The sequence below is a fragment of the Astyanax mexicanus genome, chromosome 1, assembly GCF_023375975.1.
Source record: "Astyanax mexicanus isolate ESR-SI-001 chromosome 1, AstMex3_surface, whole genome shotgun sequence".
Classification (NCBI taxonomy): Eukaryota; Metazoa; Chordata; class Actinopteri; order Characiformes; family Acestrorhamphidae; genus Astyanax; species Astyanax mexicanus.
Window position 1 is genome coordinate 30,169,135 of NC_064408.1, and position 27,746 is coordinate 30,196,880.

General features: G+C 37.9%; 1 protein-coding gene across 3 annotated transcripts in view; it reads left to right on the forward strand.

Annotated features, from left to right (window-relative positions):
• abr (ABR activator of RhoGEF and GTPase) overlaps window positions 1–27,746 on the forward strand; it is a 243,304-nt gene that overhangs the window by 97,490 nt on the left and 118,068 nt on the right. For 2 of the 3 annotated variants that reach the window (XM_022680329.2, XM_022680332.2), the window contains exons 3-5: window positions 12,330–12,428; window positions 16,932–17,117; window positions 26,994–27,101. In XM_022680329.2, the coding sequence (XP_022536050.1) occupies window positions 12,330–12,428; window positions 16,932–17,117; window positions 26,994–27,101 (393 nt within the window). Of the gene's footprint in view, window positions 1–883; window positions 1,491–12,329; window positions 12,429–16,931; window positions 17,118–26,993; window positions 27,102–27,746 lie in introns of those variants that run through there. The other variant, XM_022680333.2, reaches the window with a different exon arrangement.

Sequence of the window (27,746 nt, forward strand, 5' to 3'; positions counted from 1 at the left end):
TAGATAAGGTTTGGGCCATTAAATCGAAAACCACACTTTCAGTGGAGTACTTTACTAAGTGTTCTAAAAGTTTATTTCTTTCAGTCATTCTTTAATTAAATTAATTAATCACTCCTGAGACCGGATATTGCTTTGAACTCAGAGTAAATAAGTAGTAAATAGGAACTAAAGAAGTAGCTGAATGATATAGTCAGTGGTTGTGGATAAGAAAGGCTTAGCTTAGAGTGTGAAGTATGGTAAAAGGAAGACTTATTTTTTACTCTTGAATGAGAGTGAGTCTGAGATGCAAGAAGGGCAGTATTATTATTATAAGGACATTGTTCTATACCAAAAAACAATAACTGCCCAGAAAAGGAGCTTTAAACTTATGCATGGTACTGTAAATATTCTAAACATGTCAGCAATTTTTATTTTATTTCATTTTTGTTATTACAACCACCCATAAATCAAAAGACATAAAAAAGAGAAGTAAATAATCCAAAATCCATGTTGTGGCATAGTAAGGTAGGTGCATTGTTAGCATTTCTTTAGCAGCTTTCTAAAAGCTACTTTCTGTTTCCTTCATCAAAACAATGTTAAGCTAATGCTATAGGGGGCTGCATTGTGCTGGCGGTTATGCAGTAAAGCTTGTGTAAGCTTTTCTAACCCTTAAGCAATGTTGAAATTAGTAGCTCAGCTACAACTGCTAACGTGGCTATTGGTAACTGGAAGCTGTGGCTAGATAACTAGCTGTTAGCGTAATATTATTTAAAAAATGCTAACTAATGGCACACACAAACACACACACACAGGCAGGCACTCACACGCGCACACAGGCACAGACACACACACACAGGCAGACCAGGAAGGCAGCCCTGGTAAGGGGTGGAGTCAGGGTCAGTGTTTAACACTTCTGTGGTGTGTGTGTGTGTGTGTGTGTGTGTGTCTGTGTGTGTGTGTCTGTATGTGTGTGTGTTTGGTGTTAGCTGGCCAGGCCGGCCAATGTAGGTTTCACAGCCTGTGTGCATGCATGCGTGTGCGCTTGATAGAGGAAGAGAGAACTGCTTCTTAAGAGAGAGCACTCTAAAGAAAAGACCAGAAGAGATCTTGTGTTGTACACCGGATAAACACAGTGAGAACACATAGAAAAGAAAGAAAGAAGGAAGGCCAGGAGGGGAAGAGGGAAGGAAAGAACTGAGAAGAAAACACAGCTGTAAAAAGCAGAAGTCTGGAGTTTGGAGTTTGGAGTTGGAAGACTGAAAGGAAAGACTGATGGAAGCTAGTACGCCTGTGCTGGGGTGAAGCTAGAGAAGAAGAAAAGTAAACGAGGAAAGAGCGAGGGATACGGCCACAGCATGGAGGAAGAAGAGGAGGTGGTGTTGTGCTTTTTGGATAAAGTTCTTGAAGATGAAGACGTGTTTGAAAATGACCTGGATCTGGACCTGGACTGTCCGTACACACCCCTTGATTGTCCGTATACATCTGCCGATGGTTCACCCATGGCTTTCAAGGTGAGAGAGAGAAAGAGAGAGGGGGAGTGAATGTGTGTGTGAGAGAGAGAGAATTGCTCTGCTGTTTGCTGGGAGGGCTTTTTGGTTGAATGGTTATTAATAGAGAAGTGAGAAGCGGAAAGTATTGAGTCGCTCATTTTTTTACACTGTAAAATGACTGTTTACTGTGTGTGTGTACAGTCTACTGACAATGTAAGAGTAATTATAGACAATAGTCCTTCTATAGACCTATAGATCTTCAGTGGACAGGACCCCACAGGACTGCCATAGAGCAGGTACTATTTGTGCGGTGGGTCATTCTCAGCACTGCAGTGATGGAAGAATGTGTTGTGCTGGTACGAGTGGATCAGGTGCAGCAGTACTGCTGGAATTCTTAAACACTGTATTCACTTACTGTTTACTTTATTAGACACTCCTACATCCTAGCTGCTCCTCCTTGTAGATGTAAAGTCAGAGACAGAATTAAGTAATTTTCGAGTCCTTCGTTGGTGCCCACACGGTGCTGCCTATAGGATGTAATTGGCTGGATAAAATTGATTGTGAAGTTAGAAAAAATGTGGTGCTTACAAAGACGTGTCTGGACGATATACAACTGTATGCCCAAATGTTTGTGGACACCTCTTTTTATTCATTTAGTTACACCCATTGCTGACACAGATGTGTGAATGCACACACAGCTTGTCTTGTCACCTTCAAGAAGTACTGTCAATAGAAAAGAACTCTCTGGTAAACATATGTTGGAACCAATTGGCCCCATATTAATGCTTAATAACATGTGTGGGCTACAGGGAATAAATAACAATGGATGCTCTATGCAATTCCTTTGGGATGAGTTTGGAAGTTGATATGGGGTGATTATCCAACATTCTGATCTTATTGATGCTCTAAATCCTCACAACAATGCCCCACAATGCTTTAGAAAGTCTTCCCTAGACAGTAGAGACTAGAGTTACTCTAACAAAAGCAGGATCAACTGTTTTCAATAGCCTTGATTTAAGGAGAATTTATGAATAAGCAGGTGTCCACATAATGTTTTATCACAGTTGGGTCTGTAAGTATTTGGACATTCTCACAGGCTTTAAAGTAGCTAACATGATTATTAATATAAACATTATTTTACTATTTGGGTGACGATCCTTTAGAAACAGTGACTGATTAAAATTTCAAACTCATGAACTTCACCCAATGCTGAGATTCCTCCTTTATGATGCTTGGATAAGCCTTTACTGCAGAATCTTTCTGTGAGTGTGTTTGTGTGTGGGTATGTAGGGATGCATCAAAATCGAAACATTATCGAATATCAAGAACTTTTTAATCAAGTTTCCTTTTAAATTAAAATATATTTTAAAATTTATTGTAAATGTTTTTTTGCTTGTCAATGAAAATAAATAATTATTGATCACTAATCAAAAGCAATATCAAAAGTATATGTTTTCACTTCGGCTGAATACTGAAAGTGTTTTTTTTTTTATTTCTGGCTCAAAAAACTTGGTTGCCAAATATTTGGTAAATAAATATAATTTTTTATTTATATTTATGCTTGCTAATTATACCGTGCACAGAGTTCACTAAAGTAGGTGTGGTGTTGTACTACATCACTGCTTTGAACGTAAAGGTTAATAACTGTCCACTATCATACTTTATGATATCAAACACATTTACACTTTCAGACCTTTATAATGCAATATACTTCAGCCTTTGAGATTCAGTAATGTTTTATTGTTTTTGCATTGCGCTGCCTAACATTAGAGAATAAAAAGAGCTGATCAGTCTAATCTTAGTCCTCAGCAACACGAAAGTTGTTTGCCATTTTCACCTTAGTCATATTATTTCAATTATGTGCACGAATTCAACAAAATGTATACAATATTGATTTCAGTCTCAAAACAGTTCAGTGCTCCATAGTGTTTAACTCTCTCCAGAAAACATTCAACAATTGAAATTTCCACTTTAAAAAGTCACAAAACAAGTGTGTGTGTCTGTGTGCAGTGTGGTTGCTATGGAGAGTGTGCCATTGCCTGTATTAATAATCAGGTGAGTCAAACTGAAACTCTAAGCTATTCCTCAAATCCCAGGAGAAGTAACTCTGAGTGATTCCTGAATAAATGAAAAAGCTAATCATTAGGTGGAAAACTGAACTGTGTACTACAGTCTGTTTAACCCTGTTTATTAGACATAAAACCACTCCAGGAAGCAGCGGGCACAATATTTACCTCACCACACATCTACACACACACACACACACACACACACACTTTTTGATGATGTGAGTGAGATATGAGATATGAGTTGATATGTCATGCCAGGAATCAGTATCAGTAAAGGCCTGTTTGAGCTGGATTAGTTATTATAACAAGAGCAAATGATCACAGATCTGCAGATCTGTGTTTTTATGAGTCTAAGAGTGGCTGTTCTATAGTGACTTATCTTATATTTTCACACTATAGTTTATACTATAGTTGCAGTTCTGTTCCTCACTCTAATGAGTAAGAAAACCTACAATTAAGCAATAATACGCAAAAGGGAGTGCTAAAACTTGTAATATTGGCATTACACGTTATAACACGAACCTCTCGTGTATTATTGCGATCATAACACAGTTCCTCTGTCGCTGTTTATTGAAATATTTTGAGTTAAATAGGACGTGAAAATATGATCTGTTTGGTTCTAAAAACTTGGCAAGTTAAAATAGTTCCCTTGCTGCTCCGTTTGTAGCTGCGCTGTTTGGCTTGTAAGAGCTGCATTGTTGCTAGATTACCTGTATGTGGTGGAGTAATACATGGAGAGCTTCAGTTACAGTGCATTACCGGCTGATAACAGCACTCACAGAACGCCTCTCAGCCAATTACATTGCAGAGTCGGAACTAACTGTGGTATAATGTGCTTTAATGTGTTGATAAAGTCTGATGCTGGTTGCTACCAATGGCATTGATGTTAACTGGTAACAATTCCATGATATACTGTATCTTTGTTTTGCACATTATTTTAAATTACATTATTAAACTGTAAGACTGTAAGAAAAGTTTTTTTTTAATTTTATCGTAATATGAATACATTAAAATCGAACTGCATTACCTGCATCAAGCAAAGGACATCTTCATGCTGTAGACTGTGATCACATAATATAACAACTAGGCTGGAGGCAGAGTGAGGTCGAGTTCCACCAACTACCTCTTATCCTGATATGCCACCCCTACCCAAAACATTTTTTAAAATGATTTTTCATTTATAGACGATTTATTATTATTTATATAGTGTTTCAGTTCAGGCTAACTGTTGGGAATTTGAAGAAATAATACAGACCCCACTCACACCTGACATTAACACACATCTCAGGTTGCCAAATCACAAATGGACTACATTTACAGGGGTACAGGGGTACATCTCATATAATAATAAAAATATACAATTCTGTTTTCTTTCTCCATACTAAGTCTGGTCACTGATGCTGAAACAGCACAAATCTCAGATGTTTATATAGCCTTCACACTCAGATCTTGGTTTCAGTTCTCTGTGGCACATTAGAACAGGCTGTTCACTGAGGAGTCATCCTGAAAGAAATAGAATGAAGTAGAGCTAGGGGCTGTGGATGAAACAAGTACTGATATCATTTTGGCACAAAATGGAAAGAAATGAAACTGCATTAATTACTGAGCTGTCTATTCAGTCAACAAATAAGACAAAACAAGGGAAAGCTCACAAGAAATAAAAGAAAAAAACGGTAGTTTTTGTTGTTTTGACAAAAGTCAAAAAGTCAAACCATATTTTACAGACTATAAGGTGCAACAATAGTAAGGAACAAGGGTGTTGCCATGTTTCCCTTCTAATTCAGGTCTCGCAGGGGCGAAAAATATTTTTTTAATCAAAAGTCAAACGAGTGCTTGGATGTTAATCTTCACAGATTTATCTCCTGAAAACTGTTCATATACTTCTTTGACTCACAATATTTTAGCACGGTTAGCAGTAGCGCTAGCTGCGGTTAGTAGCAGTGCTGACCGATTTTTAGGTAAATTACAAGATTTTTAAGTCTGCCTTATAGTGCAAAAATACGGTAATTTCCTGAATATTTTATCAAGAAATTGCAAGTTCAGGAGTCCAGGTAAACGTAATTGGCCTGTGACTTTCCCTGTAGGGGGTATGATGACTTGTTTCGTCTCTGCTCTTGGGTTGCACTTGTTTTTTTTTTTTTTTTATTCTTCTAGTTGTCAGATTAGATTGCAGAAAGCTTTAAGCTTTAATTTTAATTCAATTTAATTTAAGCTAACTGCAGAAGGTGTCCAGACCTCAGCATCACTGAATGTGAATTGCAATTTGAATGGTGAGAAACAGAGAATGCTTTCACTTCTAAGACCAAACTTTTAAGGTGTGAAAAAAACTTTGTACAGATTTCTGCAGAAGAACTGAAAGTGTACCTCTGAAGAACAAAGGCCACATGGCAGTGTGTTGTGTGTTGGAACCCTGGTCTGGCTGCATGATTACACACTCTTATTTGCTGCAGCATGAGGCCACAAAGCTGAAGCACCAGGCTATTTCCTCATCACCTCCCCACTGCGTCTCCTTCACTTCCTCTTCAGTGAGAGACGCTACTCTCTGTAGACTCTACCACCTGTCTGCATGTGTCATACTGTCCATTCTCACATACCGTATCTGTGCTGTAGTTTTGTTTCTCAAACTAACAACCAGCCAGGCCTTAAATGTTGCAGCCTGACTTGTGTGGTTGCCATGTTTGCTAAGGTCATCCTCGTGCCCCAGGATCTTATCAGTGAAAGTACTGGGTGTGATAGTGCTAGACTGACCTAGTAATGATTGCTTGTCTTCATAAAGACTGCACCATTCAGTTCGCTTTAGTTTTCTGCTCACACTCATTTACAACAACTTTATCAGCTGACTGTGCCACATTTAGCAGCTGTGCTGCTGTGAGAGGAAACTCCCTCAGCAAACAGCAGAACTCACCACTGCTTAAAACTGCTAAAATGTGCTAGAACATAATTATTAGTATCAGTATTATAATTGTAATATAGAGATATTAAAGTGTACTGTGGGATTGGGGAAGATTCAATAGAAGATTGTATAGATTTAGTATTGATATGTTGAGTTTACATAGTATTTTTTATAGTCAGACACAACCACATACCACCACCACATATCTGCTGCTCAAATAGATTTATATCAAGCATTCTGCAATTAGTTCTTCTGTAAATGTACTCCCTATCTAGGGAAAACTGCATCACTATTTTTGAAACTGTCGCTGATTCATTATAGGAGCTCAACCTGCTTGCAGTAGAACATGATTTACTTTTTATCAGAAGCTAACACTAACATCTGGTAAGCGCTCAGTAGTGCTGGGCAGTATACCCGTTCATACCGTATACTGGAGGGGAAATTCAAACTGTTATGCATTTTTAACATACCGCCATACCGCTAGAGGTGCTGCAGGGTGCCATGTAGCACCGTCAAGGAAACATACAGCTCTCTAGCTAATGCTAGCCAGTTAGCATAACAAGCTAACACACTGGAGTGACTGAAGTGAGATGAATGAAATCGCACAATCGACCCACATGTCAGACAAACAGTCCTCTCGCCCCCTAGACAAGCCGAAATTCCGTCTTGAGTACAGAGTCATTTATTCAGCACTGGAGATAAAAATCCCTATTAATTTAAATTTTGTGGGACAAAGTAAACCCAATAGTAATCAAAGTGTAAATGTTTTATATAATATGTACAGCTAACAGTAAAATAAGTCACAAACCTATATAAAAGCCGTCAGAATCTTGAAAAATACTGTGATATACATATTTGGTCATACCACCCAGCACTAGCGCTCAGTGTAAATGTGGGCTGCGGCCTGAAAGAGCTTATTTAAAATTGAAAGTGTCCGAGCCCTTAAACAGCTCATTCTGAAAAGGATTGAAAGTAGAAAGAATAGATCTGAAGAGATTTCTTTATGTGAGAGTGATTTCATGTTTTATATAGCCTATAGACCTATTCCAACTTTAAACAGTCCCCTTTAAATTAGCTATTTTTATATGCTTTACTTAAGATCTAAACATCTAAATGTAGAACATCCAACGTGAATGACTTTAACAATACTACTGATCCACAGGAAGAGACAGCTAATGACATCACATTTCATAGAGTCAGTGTGTAGACTGTTGGTATAAATCTGTTGCAGGATTGGACTGGACAATAAATATTGGATATTACAAATGAAAAAATTGTTCCTGTAATGATTGTGAGGCTCCAGTGTTTAAACCTGATGGTTAAAAAAAAAAGGATATCAAACCTGACGGTGAAGCTGAGACAGATACCTGTCCTCTGATCTCAGAGGACTTCTGAGCTGTAAACAATGCTCAGCTGTACTCACAAACAGAGCCTGCCGCAAAGGTCAGCATTTACATAATGATGGCAACAGCCGAGTGTGTGCTTTGTGCGTGTTTGTGTGTGCTAGTTTTTCCTTGTTTTCTTTTAAAAACTCCGCGGTCTAGCTGTTCCTGGCATGAAACTGGTGAGCAGTGTGTAACTTGCATCACAGAGATGACTATCGCACATTGTTAAAGGTGCTGCTTTCAGCCTTATCAATATAAACAGCCCGAGGTCTTCTAATCCGTCTAAAAGCACCCCAGTGCCAGGAACAGGTAGTCAGACTGTGGGTGGAACAGCGGGCGGGGGATTCTTAACTGTTGACCAGAATCCTGCAAAGGCCAGTGGCCACACACACTTCCTCTTAGTCTTTTAAAGCCAGAGCACACCACTCCAGCAAAGCAGATGTTCTACAATGGTTACTTGTATATGTTCAGAAATCTCAAAGTTAACAGATATTTTTTTTATTATTATTATTAAATCAGTTTTTTTGAGCTGCCCATTTACTCTTTTCTCAAGTGTTCTCATTCTTTATACTGTTATACTATGTGCTCAATCTGTTCACTTTGCTTTGTGCTGTTGTAAAAATTTTCTTCATCATCTTCCTTCATGCTTAACCTCAAATAAAAAAAGTAAAGAAAGCAAGAAAAATGCAAATGTGTAAACTGCATTTCTCTCATTTGCTTCATTTCATTTATTAATGTGTTTCTACTAACCATGTCTGGCTAATGCTGCTAACCAGGGCTGGCTAGCTCTGCTAACTGGGGCTGGCTAGCTCTACTACCCAGGGCTGGCTAGCTCTGCTAACCGGGGCTGGCTAGCTCTACTATCCAGGGCTCTACTAACCATGTCTGGCTAATGCTCCTAACCAGGGCTGGCTAGCTCTGCTAACCATGTCTGGCTAATGCTGCTAACCAGGGCTGGCTAGCTCTGCTAACCATGTCTGGCTAGCTCTACTACCCAAGGCTGGCTAGCTCTATTAACCAGGGCTGGCTAGCTCTGCTAACCATGTCTGGCTAGCTCTACTACCCAGGGCTGGCTAGCTCTATTAACCAGGGCTGGCTAGCTCTGCTAACCAGGGCTAGCTAGCTCTACTAACCAGGGCTGGCTAGCTCTATTAACCAGGGCTGGCTAGCTCTATTAACCAGGGCTGGCTAGCTCTATTAACCAGGGCTGGCTAGTACTGCTAACCATGTCTGGCTAACGCTGCTAACCAGGGCTGGCTAGTGCTGCTAACCGTGGTTTGCAATCACTGCTATCCATGGCTGGCTAGCACTGCTAACTGGGGCTGGCTAGCGCTTCTAACAACAGCTAGCTAGTGCTGCTCCCCAGGGCTGACTAAGCGCTTGCTAACCACGGCTAGCACTTACCCCTGGACAAAATACTGGAATTTTACAGTAGCCTACAGTAAATAAACGGAAGCGCTGTACTCACCCAAATAAATAGTTTTCAGGAAAGAAATTTGTGTAGATTAACATCCAGCACTTGTTTGACTTTTTTTTTTTTTTTTTAAGAATTACAGTTTTGTTTACTTTGGCACCCCCCAGCGGAGAGACCTGCTGAATTAGAAGGAAAACATGGTGACTCCCTGGTTCACTTCAAGTATGCATTCTTACTAGTGTCGCTTTCAGTTTATAATCTTTGAGTATTGAGTATTTTCTACTCTACTGAAAAATTCTAGCTACTTTAACCTTACTTTCCACTGATGCTGTAAATGAAGGATTTTTTTCTGAACCTTTAGATTCTGTTTTTCACTTTACTGGGTTAGTATTTGTTGGTGCTTGATTTGGAGTGATTTATCTGACCTTTTGCTTGTTGAGCCCTTCAGTAAAATACTTTGATCTGCAAGGTGTGCTTCTCCAGATGTTTTGCGGTGCGACACTTTCATCTGACCATTCCTCGTGCTCATGCTCTGCCGCAGGTTATTTAAGGTATATCTGACCTTTGGGAGGTAGCAAGAGCACAGTCCATGACCCAAGTGTAGCTCAGGGTGAGAGTGTGGTGAGGAAATTAGAGACTATATTTGGCAGCTGTCTGGTCTAGTAGCTGTTAGTCATCGGGGTGGTACATTTCCTCTCTGTAAACACACTGGCTGTTTGTTCTTTTATACGCCGTAATCTACTTCACTGCTGACTTTCCACTGGAGGAGGGACAGCCAGACATCTTGTGATTTATGGAAATTTTGGAGACTCGTTCTCCAGCACGTCTGGTGCTTTAGCGAAGTGGCTTTGCTGATGTCATTGCTGTAGTAGAGCTAAAACTGTGTGGTTATGTGATTTAATTTATGTCAGAAAATTAAATAGAGTCAGAATATGGAAAGATTGGACATTTTATTTGAGACAGAACAGCACAATAATAACACTCTCTTGCTCAGTCTGTCTGATTCATTAGTGTTGGGTACTGTCAAATCTGATCATACAGTGAGGGTGGTAATCACAGGCCTTCTCATGTTAAGATATATTACCATGATTCGTTACACACGATAACATCATCAAGATACTGTGATACTCAATAGCCACACAAACAAAAAATAGAAATAATGATAATACAAATTATTCACATGCCTCATTCTAAAGTGGGTGCACAAACATTTGCATGCACACTGATTAACACAAAGTCTGAGACCATTACGGTTTCATTTACAAACATACTGCACTGTGTTAATGTTTAACACACATGCAGTATTAAAATATGTCAAAAGCCCTATTAGTTTTTCAGGGGGACGTCTGTGAAAAATATTTCACACTTCTATCACTTCTACAGTGATAAAACTCCTCCATCCGGACTGCAATTTAAAAAAACAGGAGGACCAGTGAATTTTTAGGCTTCATTTTCTGACAAAAAACACTTACAAGGACGTTCTGGATGGGAATAAAATCAAAGAGGACCCCCATAAAAGAGAAAATTACTCCAGGACCCCCTGATAAACTATAATCCCGTCCCGCTTTACATAATGCTGCAGAATCATCTGACAATAATACAACTCAGTTAGCCAGTATTTTAGCAAAACCATTAATTTTGAGAGAATGTCTTGATTTCTCTTTGTAAGCTGATATACTTTTAACTAATAGCTGGATAAGCTTTGGACTAGGGGTGTGCAATATCATATTGAACAAAATAATATCGCCAACATTTTTTTATATTGTGATCGATATTATACCCTAAAATATCGTCATATTCCCTACCCCTAATTATCATACTGTTCTCATTTCCCATTATATACCATCTATATCTAGAGACTATATCTGTCCAGTATAATTTATTTTATTTTAATCCTGGATATATGGAGATATTTGAAGTGTATTATTAGGATCATTAGTGTAATGCAGTAGTGTATTGTGTAAATAATATATTTTTTAAATTCAGTGTTTTGTTGTATCGCCAAGAATATCGTTATCGCAAAAATACCATGAAATATTGTGATATTATTTTAGGGCCATATCGCCCACTCCTACTTTGGACAACAATTTTTTTTTTACTGCCCTGAAATACATCCCCCCCCTCCCCCCCCAAGCCCTCCCTCCCAGTATTTTGACGACGTGCTACAGCTTGATAAATCCAACATAGGAGTAGTTGATGTGTCTTCCTGTGCACTCCTCTGTGTGCTTGTATTTACATAGCTTTGATAAATGAGGGCCATTGTCCTCAGAGTTCACCTTAAGTGCACCTACTAAAGCTCCTTTGAACATGTATTAGACACACACAGATATACACACACAAGTGCCAGGCCCTGTGGAAATAGCAAGGTGTTTCCAGACCAGGCTGTGGTTAGCTTAACACTGTACTCAGGACAAAGCAAACAACCCAGAGAAAGAGAATTCTGAGCTAGACTACAGCAACAGTTTGTACCCAGGGAATGTTGTCTCGTAGTGCACAAATACTTACATATCTTGGCATATCTTGTGGCTATATTGTTCTTCTCACACACTTCCTGTTGGACCTCCTTCCATTCTTGATTAGAGTGCAGTAATCCAGACGGGCAGATTTTCTCTGGATTTCATTAAAAGTGTTTTGAATCACACATTTTTTCCCCTCATTGTTTTCAGACTCTGAATATTTAGCAAAACAGTGAGTATACAGTATTACACTTCCAGCTGTTACTGTCCTGTGTCTGGATTCACTCTCCTGTCTATGATAAAGATGCCTAGTTCTTATGGGAGAAACTGCAAACTGATAGTGGAGGTTGAGTTTCTGTCATACAACACTAAACTATAGGGATCTAACAGCGTATGTAAAGTGTATTGTATTGTAATAATTCAGCACACACAGGCATTAATGTCCTGAATCAAGTCAAGTGCTTTATTTAACTACTACAGACCCAGCACACTATAATATATACAATAATGGCAGATAGTCCTTCCTCCTGTTCATTGCCTCGAAAATTAAAAGCACACTCATAGTAATCATATATAGCTTGGAGGTTTTGAATTAATAGCATAATATTGATTCTCTCTCTCTTTCTTTATCGTTTTCTTTCAGGGGGACATCGAAAACTGTCTGGGGATGAAGAAGCTGGTGTTGTCTGGATTTCTGGCCAGTGAAGAGATCTACATTAACCAGCTTGAGGCCCTGTTGCTGGTAGGTGACACCCACACACACACACACACACTCAGCTGTGACAAACGACACACCACTTACATTACGCTCAAATACCAAAGCATCCACACACCCCGTATATACAGCTCTGGAAAAAATAAGAGAACACTTAAAAATGAGGAGTTTCTTTGATTTTACCAAATTGAAAACCTCTGGAATATAATCAAGAGGAAGATGGATGATCACAAGCCATCAAACCAAACTGAACTGCTTGAATTTCTGCACCAGGAGTGGCATAAAGTTATCCAAAAGCAGTGTGTAAGACTGGTGGAGGAGAACATGCCAAGATGCATTAAAACTGTGATTAAAAACCAGGGTTATTCCACCAAATATTGATTTCTGATCTCTTAAATCTTTATGAATATGAAGTTTTATTTGCATTATTTGAGATCTGAGGTCTGTTTTTTGCCATTTCTCCTTTTCGGTAAATACATGCTCTAAACAATAAACAAATGACAACATTCTGTAGTTTATGGAATAAAACAATGTTATTTTTACTCAAACATAAACCTATAAATAGCAAAATCAGATAAACTGATTCAGAAACTGAAGTGCTTTTTTCCAGAGCTTTATATACTGAAAATTAGTGAATATATGCAGCGCAGCTTGAGATATCATTTATTGAAAAGTTGTTTATTGGAAAGTGAACACTGTTTCAGTAGAATGGGGTCATGACTCCTTGAACATTGTACAGACATTGTTCTGAGCATTACTAAATTTTGACTACAGTCACTACTGTAAAGAAAAATAGGGTACCAATATAGGGTACCTAATTGAATAGCCTTACACTATCGTAATTTCCAGGCTATAAGCTGCCACTTTTTTCACACACTTCGAACACTGTGGCTTAATTAACAGTGCAAATAATATATATTTTTTTGGTTGTTGGGCTAATGAGCATCACACCACCAAAACACACCAGTTTAGTCAAAACACAAGTCAAAACACAAAATCCAAGCTTTCTGTAAATAAACAAAAGTTCTTTACTCACCCAAACAAACTGTTTTCAATAAAACAAGCGTGTAGATAATCCAGGACTGAACATTTGCAGCTACTCAACATTAGCGTGCATTGTGCATTTAAAGTGGCACTCTGAGCTGAGTTGGAAGGCTTGGATAAAATTAGTGTCGAGAAATAATTTACCAGAACCGGCCACAAGCAAAGAGCAACTGTTGCCCGAGGAGCAGTGTCAAAAAATCCGTTTTAAAAGGCTGGACTGCTGCTTGGTGAAGAGGACAGCACAACACACGATCTCCTAACACAGAGGCGTCTCGCTGTGGGGGAGCCGGAGCCAGAGCGCATTGTAGGCTATGCTACCGGTAGCAATCCCTCCACGGCAAAATCTGGATTACTTTTCTCTTATAATATATTCCAAATTTATTCTCGTAATATTGCAACTTGACTTTTCCTGGTAGGCTACTGTTTTTTAAATAAGGGTTCCAATTCAGCCACAGTCTTGCTGTTCTACACTGGTTAATATGCTTTAATTTCCTTATTTCTTTATACTGTCAGAGCACAAACCAGAAATATTCTTCAATACCTCAGAAAGCATTGTTCATGTGTGATAAAGCTAATAATAGTCTATTGTTTTGTCCTGAACACACCATTAGATCACATGTGGTAAAATCCTTAGAGTAAGAAAAGGTCAAGGACAATTTCAGTGACCACCAAATCTAGAATAAATTAATTTCTCTCTTATGACCAACCAAAACATCACAGCTGCACCTGTCTGTAGTAACTGAGGAAGTAGTGCTGGATGCTGAATATGCTGAATGTGCTGAGCATGCTAACTTTAGACTACTGACTGACTGGATAATGACATTAAAAGTTCTTCTCAGTTTAGGAAAGTTGCAACAAAAATACAGCAAAGCTGTACAGAAAAGCATACAGCTTTTTCTTCACCCTCAGTGCTAATTTTGTCCTGTGTAATGAAGTTTATGAGATTGGTTGTGCTGTGTATCAGTTCTCCCACTCTTTTCTGTGAGAGCTTGTATTAATGTAGATCTAAAGGTACACCCAGAGCAGCGTTTCCTCTTTCAGTGGGGAAACTTCAGTAGAAGTCTGCTCAGTCCGCCTCCGCAATGTCCACATATTTTAATGATGTCACTTCCTGCAAGTTTTAGAGTACAACACAGAGCGCTGTTAAAATGTTAGCATGTTAGCATCAGATCAAGGATTAAATATATATTATTACATGTATAATTATTTTGCTCACTTTTATCATCAGCTGCTGCCAAAAAAATTGTACATGTGCAATAATAATAATACAGAATGTAAAAAAGTTAAGTGCAGAAAAATAACTAAAATGAAAAATAACTCTGTGCTACTCTGGCTGTAGAGTACATGTCTGTGGGGTTACACCGGTATTAGTCTAAGTAAGCTTTCAGACCACATTCAGGATGTACAGGGGGGAAGTGGTCCCACTGCTGCAGTGACCAGAATTCACACCAGTTCTTTCTTTAAACTGAAAATATATATGTCAGTGCACTAAAGCTAACGTTTAAATCACACGAATAAAAGAATGTAACACTTCTTTGTTTTTACAATTGATTCAGGGGATTTTTTATTTAAATCAACTTTCCTTTTGGACCTGGCTGAATGTTTTATTTAGTAAAATAAACTATTGTTGAGGAAAATCCTCTCATTAAACCAAACAACATTTTGGCATGTAGAGAGACAGACCAGTGTAATAACCATTGAGTAATCTTTGTACTAACTTGCATTGTTCACTAAAATAAACAGCTTTTTAGGAAACAGCTGGATTTATCACTCATTAAAATAAACTGTAGGAAATGATTATTGGATTTACTCACTAATGCAAACTGTTTTTTTTTTAACTTTAATGCACTCTTATTGTTATTATCCAGGGGAGCCAAGGACTGCATGCGTGCGCACACCCACACCCACACTCATAAACAAACACAAAGTTGTGCAGACACGGAGTCTCAGTGATTTCATAACTGTGGGGGGCATAGAGGATACACCAAGAATATCATATCCTGAAATTAACTGATAGAGGTATAAATAGACAGTGAGAACAGCAGTGCACGGATAACACATGGAGCTAATCTACAGTAAGAGTGCACACGTTACTGTCAGATAAGCTTGCTATTTAGTTACCTAGCTGTGAGAGAGCAAGACGCTCAACTTTTTTGATATTTGGTAAATAATTTGAATTTGAACATGAGAAATAATGTTTCATACAAGCCACCTGCACATTTCTGCATCAATGAAAAATAAAATACAATTACTGTAACGTTAAAAAGTAAAAATTGTGTAAAATGGGGTTTAATAAACTGAAATTAAATAATTTCAGTTCAGTTGCATGTTACTACAAAATGTTATTTTTAAAATGCATAAGCAGACAGTGTTGTTTATTTTTTTGACAAGGAAGGACCTTACCCTTAAATAAATACTGGATGCATAATGCAGCATTTAAAGTATGTTATTTGATTCACATATTTAAGCTTAAAAAGCTTAATTTGCTTGTTACCACTTAAAGATTTTTAGGTGAGTGGACAAACCATGTTTTACAGCATATATCTGCAAACAGGCTCCAAAAATGTTGCCCCTTCTGTAACATACACACATTCACAAAAAAAAAGAATACTACTTAAGTTCCACCTATGAGTTTCTTTGATTTGACCAAATTTAATCAAGATGGGTGATCACAAGCCATCAAACCAAGCTGAACTGCTTGAATTTTTGCACCAGGAGTGGCATAAAGTTGGTGGTGGAGAAGAACATGCCAAGATGCATGAAAACTGTGATTAAAACCAGGGTTATTCCACTAAATATTGATTTCTGAACTCTTCATTTTTTTTGCATTATTTAAAGTCTAAAAACTCTTTTTTGTTTATGCTTTTGAATAATTGCTCTGAATGACAATATTATTGTAGTTTATAGAATAAAACATCGCTGTTCATTTTACTCAAACATACCTAAGGCAAAATCAGAAAAACTGATTTAGAAATTGAAATGGTCTCTTACTTTTTTCAGAGCTTTATATACAATATGAATGTGTGAATTTGTTATATATGTTATATTTTTATGTAAGTAGGTGCTGATGTCTGTCAAGTCGGAACGCTAAACGATTGCCAGTTTGACTAATATTAGTGATGATGGACTGTTTAAGCCCAAAACAGGCTGACTATGAGAAACAGCCAGCATTTTTCATCAATGCTGTCATTACCCATTCTTTTCTATATATAAGCTCAAGGCAACAGATAAGGGCTATAGTTTACTTGATGATAAAATGTCTCACCAGACACAGGAATTTCAGTTGGCATTCAGGGGGCTTAACAGTAATCGACCACAAACTAAAAATATTCTAGAGAACCATTAGCTATTTATATTATTGTGCTGCAGTGTTGACAGCCATTTCTCATACTCTACCAGCCTGTTGTTTCTAAATATCCCTACAAGGTCAGATTTCTCAACTCATATTTTATTCTCATCCTCCTTATTTTTTTGTCCTCTCCACAGCCCATGCGTCCCCTAAAGGCCACAGCCACCACCTCGAAGCCTGTACTGACCGTGGAGCAGATCGAAACCATCTTCTATAAGATTCAGGACATCTACGAGATTCATAAAGAGTTCTACGATGCTCTCTTCCCCAACATCCAGCAGTGGGATGATAAAGTCACAGTTGGCCATCTGTTCCAGAAGCTGGTGAGTTCTGATTCTCAGAATTATTTGAACATCAACTGACACTGGCTGTGATCCAGGACTTGTATGGTCTGATCTTGTGCACTTTGCTAGACAATACAGCAGAATAATCAAATCAATCTAAAACTAAAAAAAAAACAGGGACAAACACAATCACCATTTGGGTTTGACTGAGTTGGAATTTGCCTTTGGAATCTCTGCCTTTATCCCATCCGTGTAGTGCAGAGGTGTCAATTACAAAAAAGTACAAATACTTTTGTTACCTTACTTAAGTATTTATTTTTATAGTCTTTATTTTTCAGACAACTTTTTACTTCTTCTTACATTTTCACCAAATTATCTGTACTTTCTACTCCTTGAATTAAAAAAATTGCCTCCTATTTCATTTCAGCTTGTTTTTGCTCCAGCTTCTCATCATTAAAAAATGAATGAATTGCTTCATCCAGATAGAGTGAATTTGATTGTGATTGGATGAGAAGTATAAACATATACCATTCTGACACCCTATTGGTTTATACTGATCAATCACACGTGCAAATGTAACAATACACTCCAGCAAGAACATAGCAGATGTATGTAGTCTAGTATGAAGATGACCCGTGCAGAGACTCAAGAGAACTCATGCTCTCGAAATGTCCCAACTAAGCTTCTTTAATATATTTACATTCTACTAAAATACATTCATTTTCAATGGACCCATATGCAGCTGAAACAGGGAGCCTAGTGCATCTGAAATTTATCAACATTAACAATTTAATATAACATTATGCTCATTATGGTTTTTAGAAAAGTGTGTTCAGGGAAGGGGGTGTAATACTTTACTATAGGCTCCTGTGGTACAGCTTAAGCTTTTGTGCTTAATGCCATTTTTCCCCTTAAATTACTTTTACTTTTATACTTTCAGTAGTTCTGAAACCAGTACTTTTACACTTTAAAAAGCTTGAGTTATTACTTCAAGTATTTTTAAACTCTAGTATCTAAACTTCTACCTGACTAAAAATGTCAATACTGTTGACACCTTTGGTGCAGTGAACAAACACATATCCATTACTGAGCACAAACAATCAGTGATACAGTGGAGCGAACAGTGATAACAGCAATGCCAGTGGAGTCCTCTTATGAATCATTATACTTACTCTAGACCAGGGATGTTAAACCTGTCCACATTGCAGTTTTTTATTCCAGCCAAGCAGAAGCTCATGTCATCAGTTGTTTGAAGACTGACCAACTGCTTAAAAAGGTCTGCAGCCACACCAGCACAATGTGAACAGGTTTGACATCCCTGATCTAGACTGAGATTTTGTTACATTTGTATTCAAATTGTACACTATTTATTTTTCTGATTTTATATGCATTAAATAAGCATTAAAACCCCTGATTTCTGCTGACTCCACCCTCAGCTCAAATTTGAAAAAGTCTAAAAAAATGTGAGGGGTTGTTTTAAAGATGCACTGGGTGATGTATGGATTTAGGGGCAGGGCAGGAGGGAGAGCTGATTGGCTGAGCTGCAGCAGAAGCAGTGTGCCTCTGATAGCGGTGAGATGCAGATGGTTGGATGTCATCAGAGGGGCAGTATTGTTGATTGTCTGATCTGCATATTGTAGAACCTGTGAAGGTGCTGCAGTGGCAGAAATTACTACAATAAAAGCATTTTTAAAGGTTAGGAAATTATCCATATTAACATATTTGAATGTAAAACATGGGTTTACATCATCAGAGGCAAAAATTAATTTTAATTACTTTTACATCAAAAGAATATTCTAGATGCAATCAGTGGGTTTAGAAGCTGTTGTGCCTGCTGGAGTGGAAGCACTGCTTTGTAAAAGTTAATTAGCTGTTTTTAAGCAGTTTGACTTTTTATAATTACTCCTGCCGTGAGTAGCATTACTAATGTGTGAATGTGTGTTTTTAAAGGAATATTCCAGACTCTTTCAAGCTAGTCTCTATCTGCTGTGTTTGTGCTGTACAGCCAATTGCCCCCACAGGACAAGCACGTAGTAAACACATTTATAATAGAACATTTGTGTTCATCAAAGTTGTTGTTTCTACTACAGCGAGATTAGGAATAAAAAGATCAGAGAAATGATGGAAAACATTTCCTCTCTTATGTAATTATGCTTTGCGGTGGGCAACAATACAGTGTCACGATGCCTGAAAGGCTAATATATGTCCTACAATACTAGAAATATTCGTAGTATAAGGAGTGAATTTCCTTTTTTTTTTCTTTTAAAATTGCAGAATAGGTTGTAATGTAATGTTTCAAATGCTAACTATGCTAATCATCTTTTGTTTGCATCGTAACAGATTATTTTTCCAAACATTTGCATGTCACTGTATTAAATCAGACTTTATTTCTATTACGAGTGAATTTTTTTTTTTTTTAACACACAAAACACAGTGGTAATGGCAGATTGAAAAACATGCAGTTGTTCATTGTATTTTTTTAAGTACTGACAAGTTCCACAATATGCTATACTATGAATAATGCATAATATTTCAGAATAGCAAGGACATATTGTCATAATGCCCACCTAAATGTCTGTTCATGTGTTTATAGATGCATTTGTTCCTTTTATATAACACTTTTCTGATACCTAAGGTTGCTTTACAGATAATAATTATTATTTTTGCAAAGAATCAACTAGAAGAATAAAAGTGTTGAGTAAAGAAGGAGGTCTTTAGTTAAAATTTAAAAAAAGGTCTATATTAATATGAGATGCATTGAAATGCATTCCATAGATTGGGTAGAACACCACTAAGCCCTCTGGCACCCATAGCAATGAGCCTATAGGTGTGTGCAGAGAGTAGATTCCGAAAGAGCCAGAGGGCATGTAAAGATGATGAAGTTCTAAAAGATAGATAAGATGGAGTGAGACCACAATAAGCTTTGAATATAAGAAAGAGAATTTTTGATTTGATCAGTGAAGAGAGAGAAAGGCAGTCTCGATGTGGCTGGTCAGGAGTTGGAGTGATATGTGCAGTGTTTCAACCCTGGCTGCAGAGTTTTAAATGTACTGAATCCTATTGAGATATTTAGCAGCTTGGTGAATACTGTACAGGAGTAGCTGGAATAAAGGCTTTGGATGTTGTTGTTTATTGTGTTGCAGAGGTGAAGGAGAGTAGATTTAGTGAGAGATAAAATGCAGCAGCCAAATAAAAATGATCCCTTGACCTTAGCTATCATCAGGTTTTTATTGTGTTGATCAGTCACAGTTCTAGATAAGTGTTCCTGTGGGTGATTTGATGAATAAAGGTGTCTATGTACTCCAAGGTTTTGCTCCAGTTGCATTATTTTATGTTTCTGTCTACATAATGCTGATATACTGTGTAAAGAAGGATGATCTGCACTTTGTGTGTTTTGTATCTAAGCGTATTCATGTATTTTTATGTTGCAACATGTCTCGGTTGTTGTGTTTGTGTGTGTGTGTGAGAGTGATGTGACTCTGTGTCTTATTGATTGGCTCCATAGGGATGGCAGCTCTGCAGTTATCTTCTCTTTTGGCTCGCTCTATTCCCTTAATGAATGTTCTAGAAGCCCAGAGAGGAGCCTGAGCCAGACACACAGAGTGACGTTATTTTGCATTAAAACTTTTCTCTCTACGCCAGCGCTGCTTTTGTGTAATTGAATTTGTTAATATTTTTTCTAGTAAATAAGATTAAAATAACAATAAATAATAATAAATAATAATAACAAATAATCGGCAGATTAGTCAACTGCTAAAATAGTCATTAGTTGCAGCCCCCAGTTTTCCCCTATATTTTTGCATACATTCCTACATTTAAGCTCTTTAGGTCCAGTCAGTAACTAGAAATGGTACAATATTCAGTGTACAAATTGATCTGTGAACTTCCAGGGCCTTTCAGGAAAACAAATGAACTAAAAACTGAAGAAAAGTCATTTTAAAAATAATTATATATTGTAAAAGTTTATTGTAAACAAAACCTGGCAAAAATCATATATTGTTTTTAAAAAATTGATGATGTTGATTATCAAACAATTCACTGGTAATATCGGTGCTAAAACAGATTGTGTTACTGCACACTTAGTAATAACTAGAAAAAGACATAGAAACGCAGATGATTCTGTAACTATTAAAAGTATAAGTCTTTTCTTTAAAGAAGTGACAAATGAAGCCAGATAGTGGTTTCCTACAAATTCAAAAGATTTATAAAAACTGGTACAAGACGAGGTCTGGCTGACCCACATGGCAACACCACCTTTAGCTCAGCTTAACACTGGACAGAGAGAACATGACAGGCAGGTAAAGTGCAGTGATAAAATAAGTCTGTGCCACACAGCACTGCTACTGGACAACTAAAAAATAGGTGTGTATATCACAATAGTGGTGTTTTACAGTGGAAAGCATTTTCAAACAGCATAACTAATATGAGACATTAACCACACATTAAATGCAGGCACAGCATTGCAGTACGCTTCTATTGACAGTTCTCAACACTATCATCAGTCTGCTGAAGCTTGCTGTAGCTTTGTCAGAGTTGTATCATCTCTTTCACGGGTCTGCTGTATTATTTAAAACGTCTGAAACTCTTATCATCTAGTATTCAAGTGCAGAGAGAGCGAGAGCGGAGAGAAGGTCACCGGGTAATTCTGAGCTTCATTCATCTTTTAAGCACAGCATGTTCCTCCATTCATATTCCATTCAAACACTTGTAGTCAGCCCCTCTCTGTGATCCAGTGCTGAAATCAGAGAACACTGCGGTCACTTCCATCTCCACTGATTACACAAACTCTTTTCAATATGGGATCAGAATAAAATGATTTATTTTTTTTTTTTTCAGATATTTTGCTAAACAAAGGAACCTTTAGTGTGTGTTAGTAATGATAATGTGACCCACGTTTGGTACCTGGCAGATATACAGCAGATGCTTGTTTTATATGAATAGTAACATTGCACTGTTGATGGGTAATACTGTAACTTTTTTCCCAGTATCACTATTATATATAGATTTTTTTGTGTTTATATGGCTATTGTATATTTATAGTAAAGTTCTATTTGTGTTAAGCGCCATGCAGAAGGTATTCTGCAGTCAGGCTACCTTATGTTACCATATTTTCATTCACTTCCCTTTACAATACACTGTTGTTGTGTATTGGGTTGATTTTTTGTCTTTTAAAGTAGCTAATACTAATGCTAACAACCATGTTTAGCCAGACTAGTACACAGATACCCAGGCATAGCAGCAGAATTGTTACAAGATCATTAAAATAGTGAAAAAATACATGTATGTGAGGCATTGTGCGAAAATTAAAGTTAGTTCCTTGATTACGGCAGCTTACCTTTATTGTTGACAGTCGAACTGTGTTGTTTTTGGTGCTTCAGCTGAAATGGAAAAATGTGGCTAATTAAGCCTAGTTTCAGAAGTGTTCACTGGTGTAAGTAAGATAATAATTGTAATATATCCAGGTAACATTACGAGGTTAGAGACAGCAGTCAAGTCTTATTTTATCAGTGTCTTTAACAGATGCTATTTTTTTATATAACCTATATTTAAATTGTTTCTCCATTTTATCCAAATTTAGCTAAGCCAATTGTCCCACCCATTCAGCTGCTACATATATTGATGCATATCTGCCATCAATAGTGATGCCACAACACCAGGAGGGTAAAGACTTAGCACATGCCTTCTCTGATACATGTAAAGGCAGCCATCGCCTCTTTTCAAACTAGTGCTGATGCAGCATTGCAGAGTAGCCAGCTCGTTTGTTCCAATACATCAGCTCACAGATGCCTTGTGCTGATTGACATCACCCTATGAGTGTAGATGGGAAAGAGCACCATCTACCCACCCAGATAGAGCAAGGCCAAATGTGCTCTGTCAGGGCTCTGGCAACTGATGGCAAGCTGCATGACCGGGATTCGAGCTTGTGATCTCCCGATCATAGTGCTTTAAGGCAGTGCTTTAGAACACTGGACCATACAGCTCCCAGTTATGATTAATCCAAAGAAGAGTCTTTGACATCCTCTCCCAGCTCACCTGGGGGCTCTATTTCTTCACTTTGTTTCTTTTTCTTAACTTTTATTGTTTTAAAATAAAAAAAAAGATTATAAAAGTTTGTTTCCACTACTTCTGCTGCACAGTAACACTACCTTGAACATGGAACAGGGGTAAAGTTACTTTGCGCTGTAGCCTGGATGATTGGCATATGCTTTTGTGAGAATTTGTCGCAGGGATACGGTTTAACCACTTCAATACAGTTTGATTTCTTAAAGGTCTCATTTCCTTGTTTTTTCATTCATTTTAAAATGTCTAGTTGTGGTCTCTAGAATGAATAAATGCCATGTGAGCTGTTTCTTGTGAAAACAAAAGTGCTCTGGTGATCCGGTATAACGCTGCTTTATTCCGGTGGAGGAGTGGCCAGGGAAAAACGAAAGGATTTCTGCTCTTGCTCTTATTGGCTAACAGCGCTGTGAGGCAGAGTGACTGACAACAATTAAAATAAAGACATTTTTACACTAATAACAGTCTTTGTAATGTCATATGTTACTTTACGTTACTGTGCAGTTCAGTAACTGACCTAGTCTTAGACTTTTTAAAGCATGAAATCCACCGGAGATCCTATGTAAACCCTATTACTTACACAGAGGTGGGTAGTCCAGGTCCAGAAAGTAAAAACCCCGCCCCTTGTTTTTTTTGGCTGAGCCGCAGCAGAGCCACCCAGACAGTTGGAACAAAATCTCCGGGCTTTTACTTTTAACTAGTGTTAACAGAGCTATTCTAAACATGCATGGACGCACAAATTGGTCTTGTCTGCTTTAACTTAAGAGTTCTTGAAGACTCCTCACTGAACTGTGATGTATATACTGTGTGTATTCAGGCGAATGAAAGGTTAATGAAGCTGAAGTGCTCTTTATTTATTTGATGTACATTATTGCACCTTATCGTCAAATTCATTCTAAATGGAAAATGTCAGAAAGCTGCCGTTTATCATACATAACCAACACAACCTGCCAGCTCCTGAAATATCAGCTCCCTCACATCATTACCCTACACACACACACACACACACACACAGAAGCAGTCACAGATCTCTACAAGCTGTCATTAGTGTATGTGTGTGCGTGTAGAGCATTATGGTATTAGTTCTGTAGGCAGATGGCAATATAATTACTGATTCCCCCCAGCTCCCAAAACTCAACACAAGCATGAAAAACAAGACAGGACTAAAAGAGCAGAAGGGAACGAGGGATGAGTCAAGGATGACTGATTCTGGAGTTTCACTCCATTGATCAGCTCACTTTCTTTTTCTCTCTCTCTTTCTTTTTCTCTCCCACTCGGTCACTGTTTCTCATACTCTCTGGCATCTCTTATTCATTCTATCACCACAAACCCACAAAACACACAGTCACAGACCCAGGCTGCAGTTGGCTCGAGCCGCACACGTGTGTGAGTGTGTGTTATGGCCTGTGAAGTAAGTAGGTGAGAGGCAGGGAGGATGTGGGGTTGCTAGGTGACAGCAAGTATGTGATGCTTTGCCAAACACTCACACAAAGCAATCCAGACTGTTCTCATACAGAGTTCCCCAATGGTGGAACAAACTACCTTCCACTACCAGATCAGGAGAATCTCTCACTATCTTTAAGAAACTCCTGAAGACAGAGCTCTTCAAAGAGCACTTACTCTCCTAACACCTCTAACACACTAACTACTTCTAACCTCATCTCCTTCTTCCTCTTCTCTACTCCTCTATCCCATTATTTCCCTCTGACCTCCTTAAGGCCCTATCTATAGATGCTTTATTTTTAACTTCTATTATTTTTGTACTTAACCTCTTCTATTATTTGCACTTCAATATTGTAAGTCGCTTTGGACAAAAGCGTCTGCCAAATGTAATGTAATGTAATGTAATGTAAATGATGCCTGTGTGTCTAAACCCTAAAGAGCAGAGAAAGTTAAGGGGCAAGCCAGGGCACAGGATCACCCTCAGGGAATGATGGATCACACACACAAACCTGTAATAATCCTTTCACATCTGCAGCAACAGTTCATCACCAGAGGGAAAAAGAGCATCCACTTTGTCTTTATACTTCCTATATTTTGGATTAAGCCTAAGCTTAAGCAGCTAGCATGCCTGAATGTTTCAGTGAATTAGCATCTGAAGAGTGTTCTTTCTTAAAAGCTGCAAGTGCAACCCCAATTCCAAAAAAAGTTGTTTCAGGCTGTGTAAAATGTACTGTATTTTTAGCACTATAAGGCGCACCTAAAATACTTAAATTTTCCCAAAGATCAACAGTGCACCTTATAATTCGGTGCACATTATGTATGAATTCTACCAGTCAGATTGTAAGGAGCAGAAAAAACACTCCAGTAGCCCAGGGCAGTATCAGTTAACGGTTTGTCCCACGTAGCTTGTTTTAACAGGGTAAAAACGCAGACTATAGTCTGATATTCTCACCTCTGAACTGCGAAAGAGCTACTGCTTAGCATAGACAGCAGCTAATGCTAATACTGCTCCAGCCTCTGTGCTGGAGAAACTTCTTTGAACCTCCTTTATAATGCTGTACTTCAGTGGAGTGGCTGACCGGTAAAATTTATACATAAGGTGCACCGAACTGCACTGTTGATTTTCAGGAAAATAAAAAAATTTAAGTGCAGCTTATAGTGTGGAAAATATGATTGATTATTGATTATTTTGATTAGTTGATTGATTATTATTGAGTGATTTATTATTTGTCATTGATTTTAAATAGTTGATTGTTGTTGTTTTTTTCATTTAATTCACAAATAGCAATAAATGAGAAGCTTGTGATTTAAGATGAACTGAAAAATGCCAGATGTATTCTGACCAAGCATGTACTGAATCAGACATGAAGAGGAATATGCTTTAGCCTGCAGCTCCTCGCTCACCACCATCTGTATGCAAAGAGCTAATCACCTCCGCACAGAAATCAGACCCACTCAACCCGCTGAGGGCAGAATGCAGGGATCAGCCAAGCGATGGAGAGAAAGAGAGAGAGAGTGAGAGATGAGGCTTCTCAGGGGGCGGAGGGAGTGAGGTGAAAGAATTGTGTGACACACGCACACACACACAAAAAGTTAAAAGCGAAGTAGAAGTGGAAGAAAGTACGCCCACTAGTGTCTGGGTCACTCTTTCATGCAGCGCTGTTGCGTCTTACCCAAGGTTAAACACACACACACACACATATACTTTACATAGGGTAGAACTGTTTTGTAGCAGTGCTGCAGACCACCCACTCCTGAAGATGTCTTGTCTTCTAGTTGTGAGGCTGTAATTGCTGTTCTCTGTTTAGCCTCTGAGGGGTGCTATGGAAAACATTCTAAAATGCTCATTAAGGTTTAACAATTTAAAAATCAAGAAGTCTTATAATCTTATCTTAATACACAAGAGATGCAGCATTTCTCCTTAGTAGGTAAGTTGCTTGAGTTTCTCCGTTGGCTCAGTTCTCCATAACGCTTCCATGTAAGAGACTGGACCAGGTGCAGTAGTATGTGTTAGGGGACAGTACATGAATACACACAGTGGTAAAATTGGATAAAACCTCATGAATTGTTTAGCATCTTGATATATCCCACCAGCATTAGTATTATTAACATATAGGTATTAGTATTAGTAACATATATGTGTGATTTAGTAACATATGTTTGTTTGAGCGTGTTTGCTTCTGTCGGTGCCAATCAAGCAAATTAAGTTCATTCATTTTGAAGTAAACTCTTACTTTGTTCTGTCCACTTGTTCCCCTCACAGTTGTCAGTACATTTGAGACTGAACTATGTCTGCACACTTCCCTTATCATCTCTCTGTCTTTCTGTTTGTTTATTAGAATTTCATGCTGTGTTTCTGTTTGTTGTTTATGAGAGTTTCATGTTCCTCTCTCTCTCTTTTTCTCTCGTTTTTAGGCCAGCCAGCTCGGTGTGTACAAAGCGTTTGTTGACAACTACAAATTGGCCTTGGAAACAGTGGAGAAATGCAGCCAGGCCAACTCTCAATTCCAGAAGATATCTGAGGTGACTAAAAACACATACACGCCACACGCACAGATTTATTTTTGATGCTACTGCTATAGGATTTATTGAAACATCATGAAATTGCCATTACAATACTTGCATGGGCTTTTAATTTGAAATTAGGGGTATAGGAAGTATGATAAGTGTGAGAGATATAAGGAAAAGAGGGAGAGGAAAGAAAAGAGAATGGTAGGTCAAACTTGGTAGAAAAGTAGGTTCAGTTAAAACGCTGTACAACATCTATAGCATAGGCTAATAAGGAGCTTTCAACTTTGCTGTTGTTTAGTGTTTTCCAGTGCTAATATTACAAATATCACTGATATTATCATCATTATAGTGTCCCGATAAATGCCTGCACTCCTGCAGTAAATTAATAAATAGTTAATAATCAATCAGTAGTAGTAATAATAATAATAGTCATAATAATAATAATAAGAATAATGCATATATATTCATTCATTTAATTGAATATATATATATTATTTTTTTTTATTATTCCTAAATCAATCTCTTTATCCTGTGTACAGACATCAGAGGTCTTACAAGATTTTTCATCTGGCTGTAATCAATGCTTAAATCTTGATCAATGCATTTAGCACTAAGAATTAATAAAAAAAATGTAATTCTAAAACAAACTTCATGATA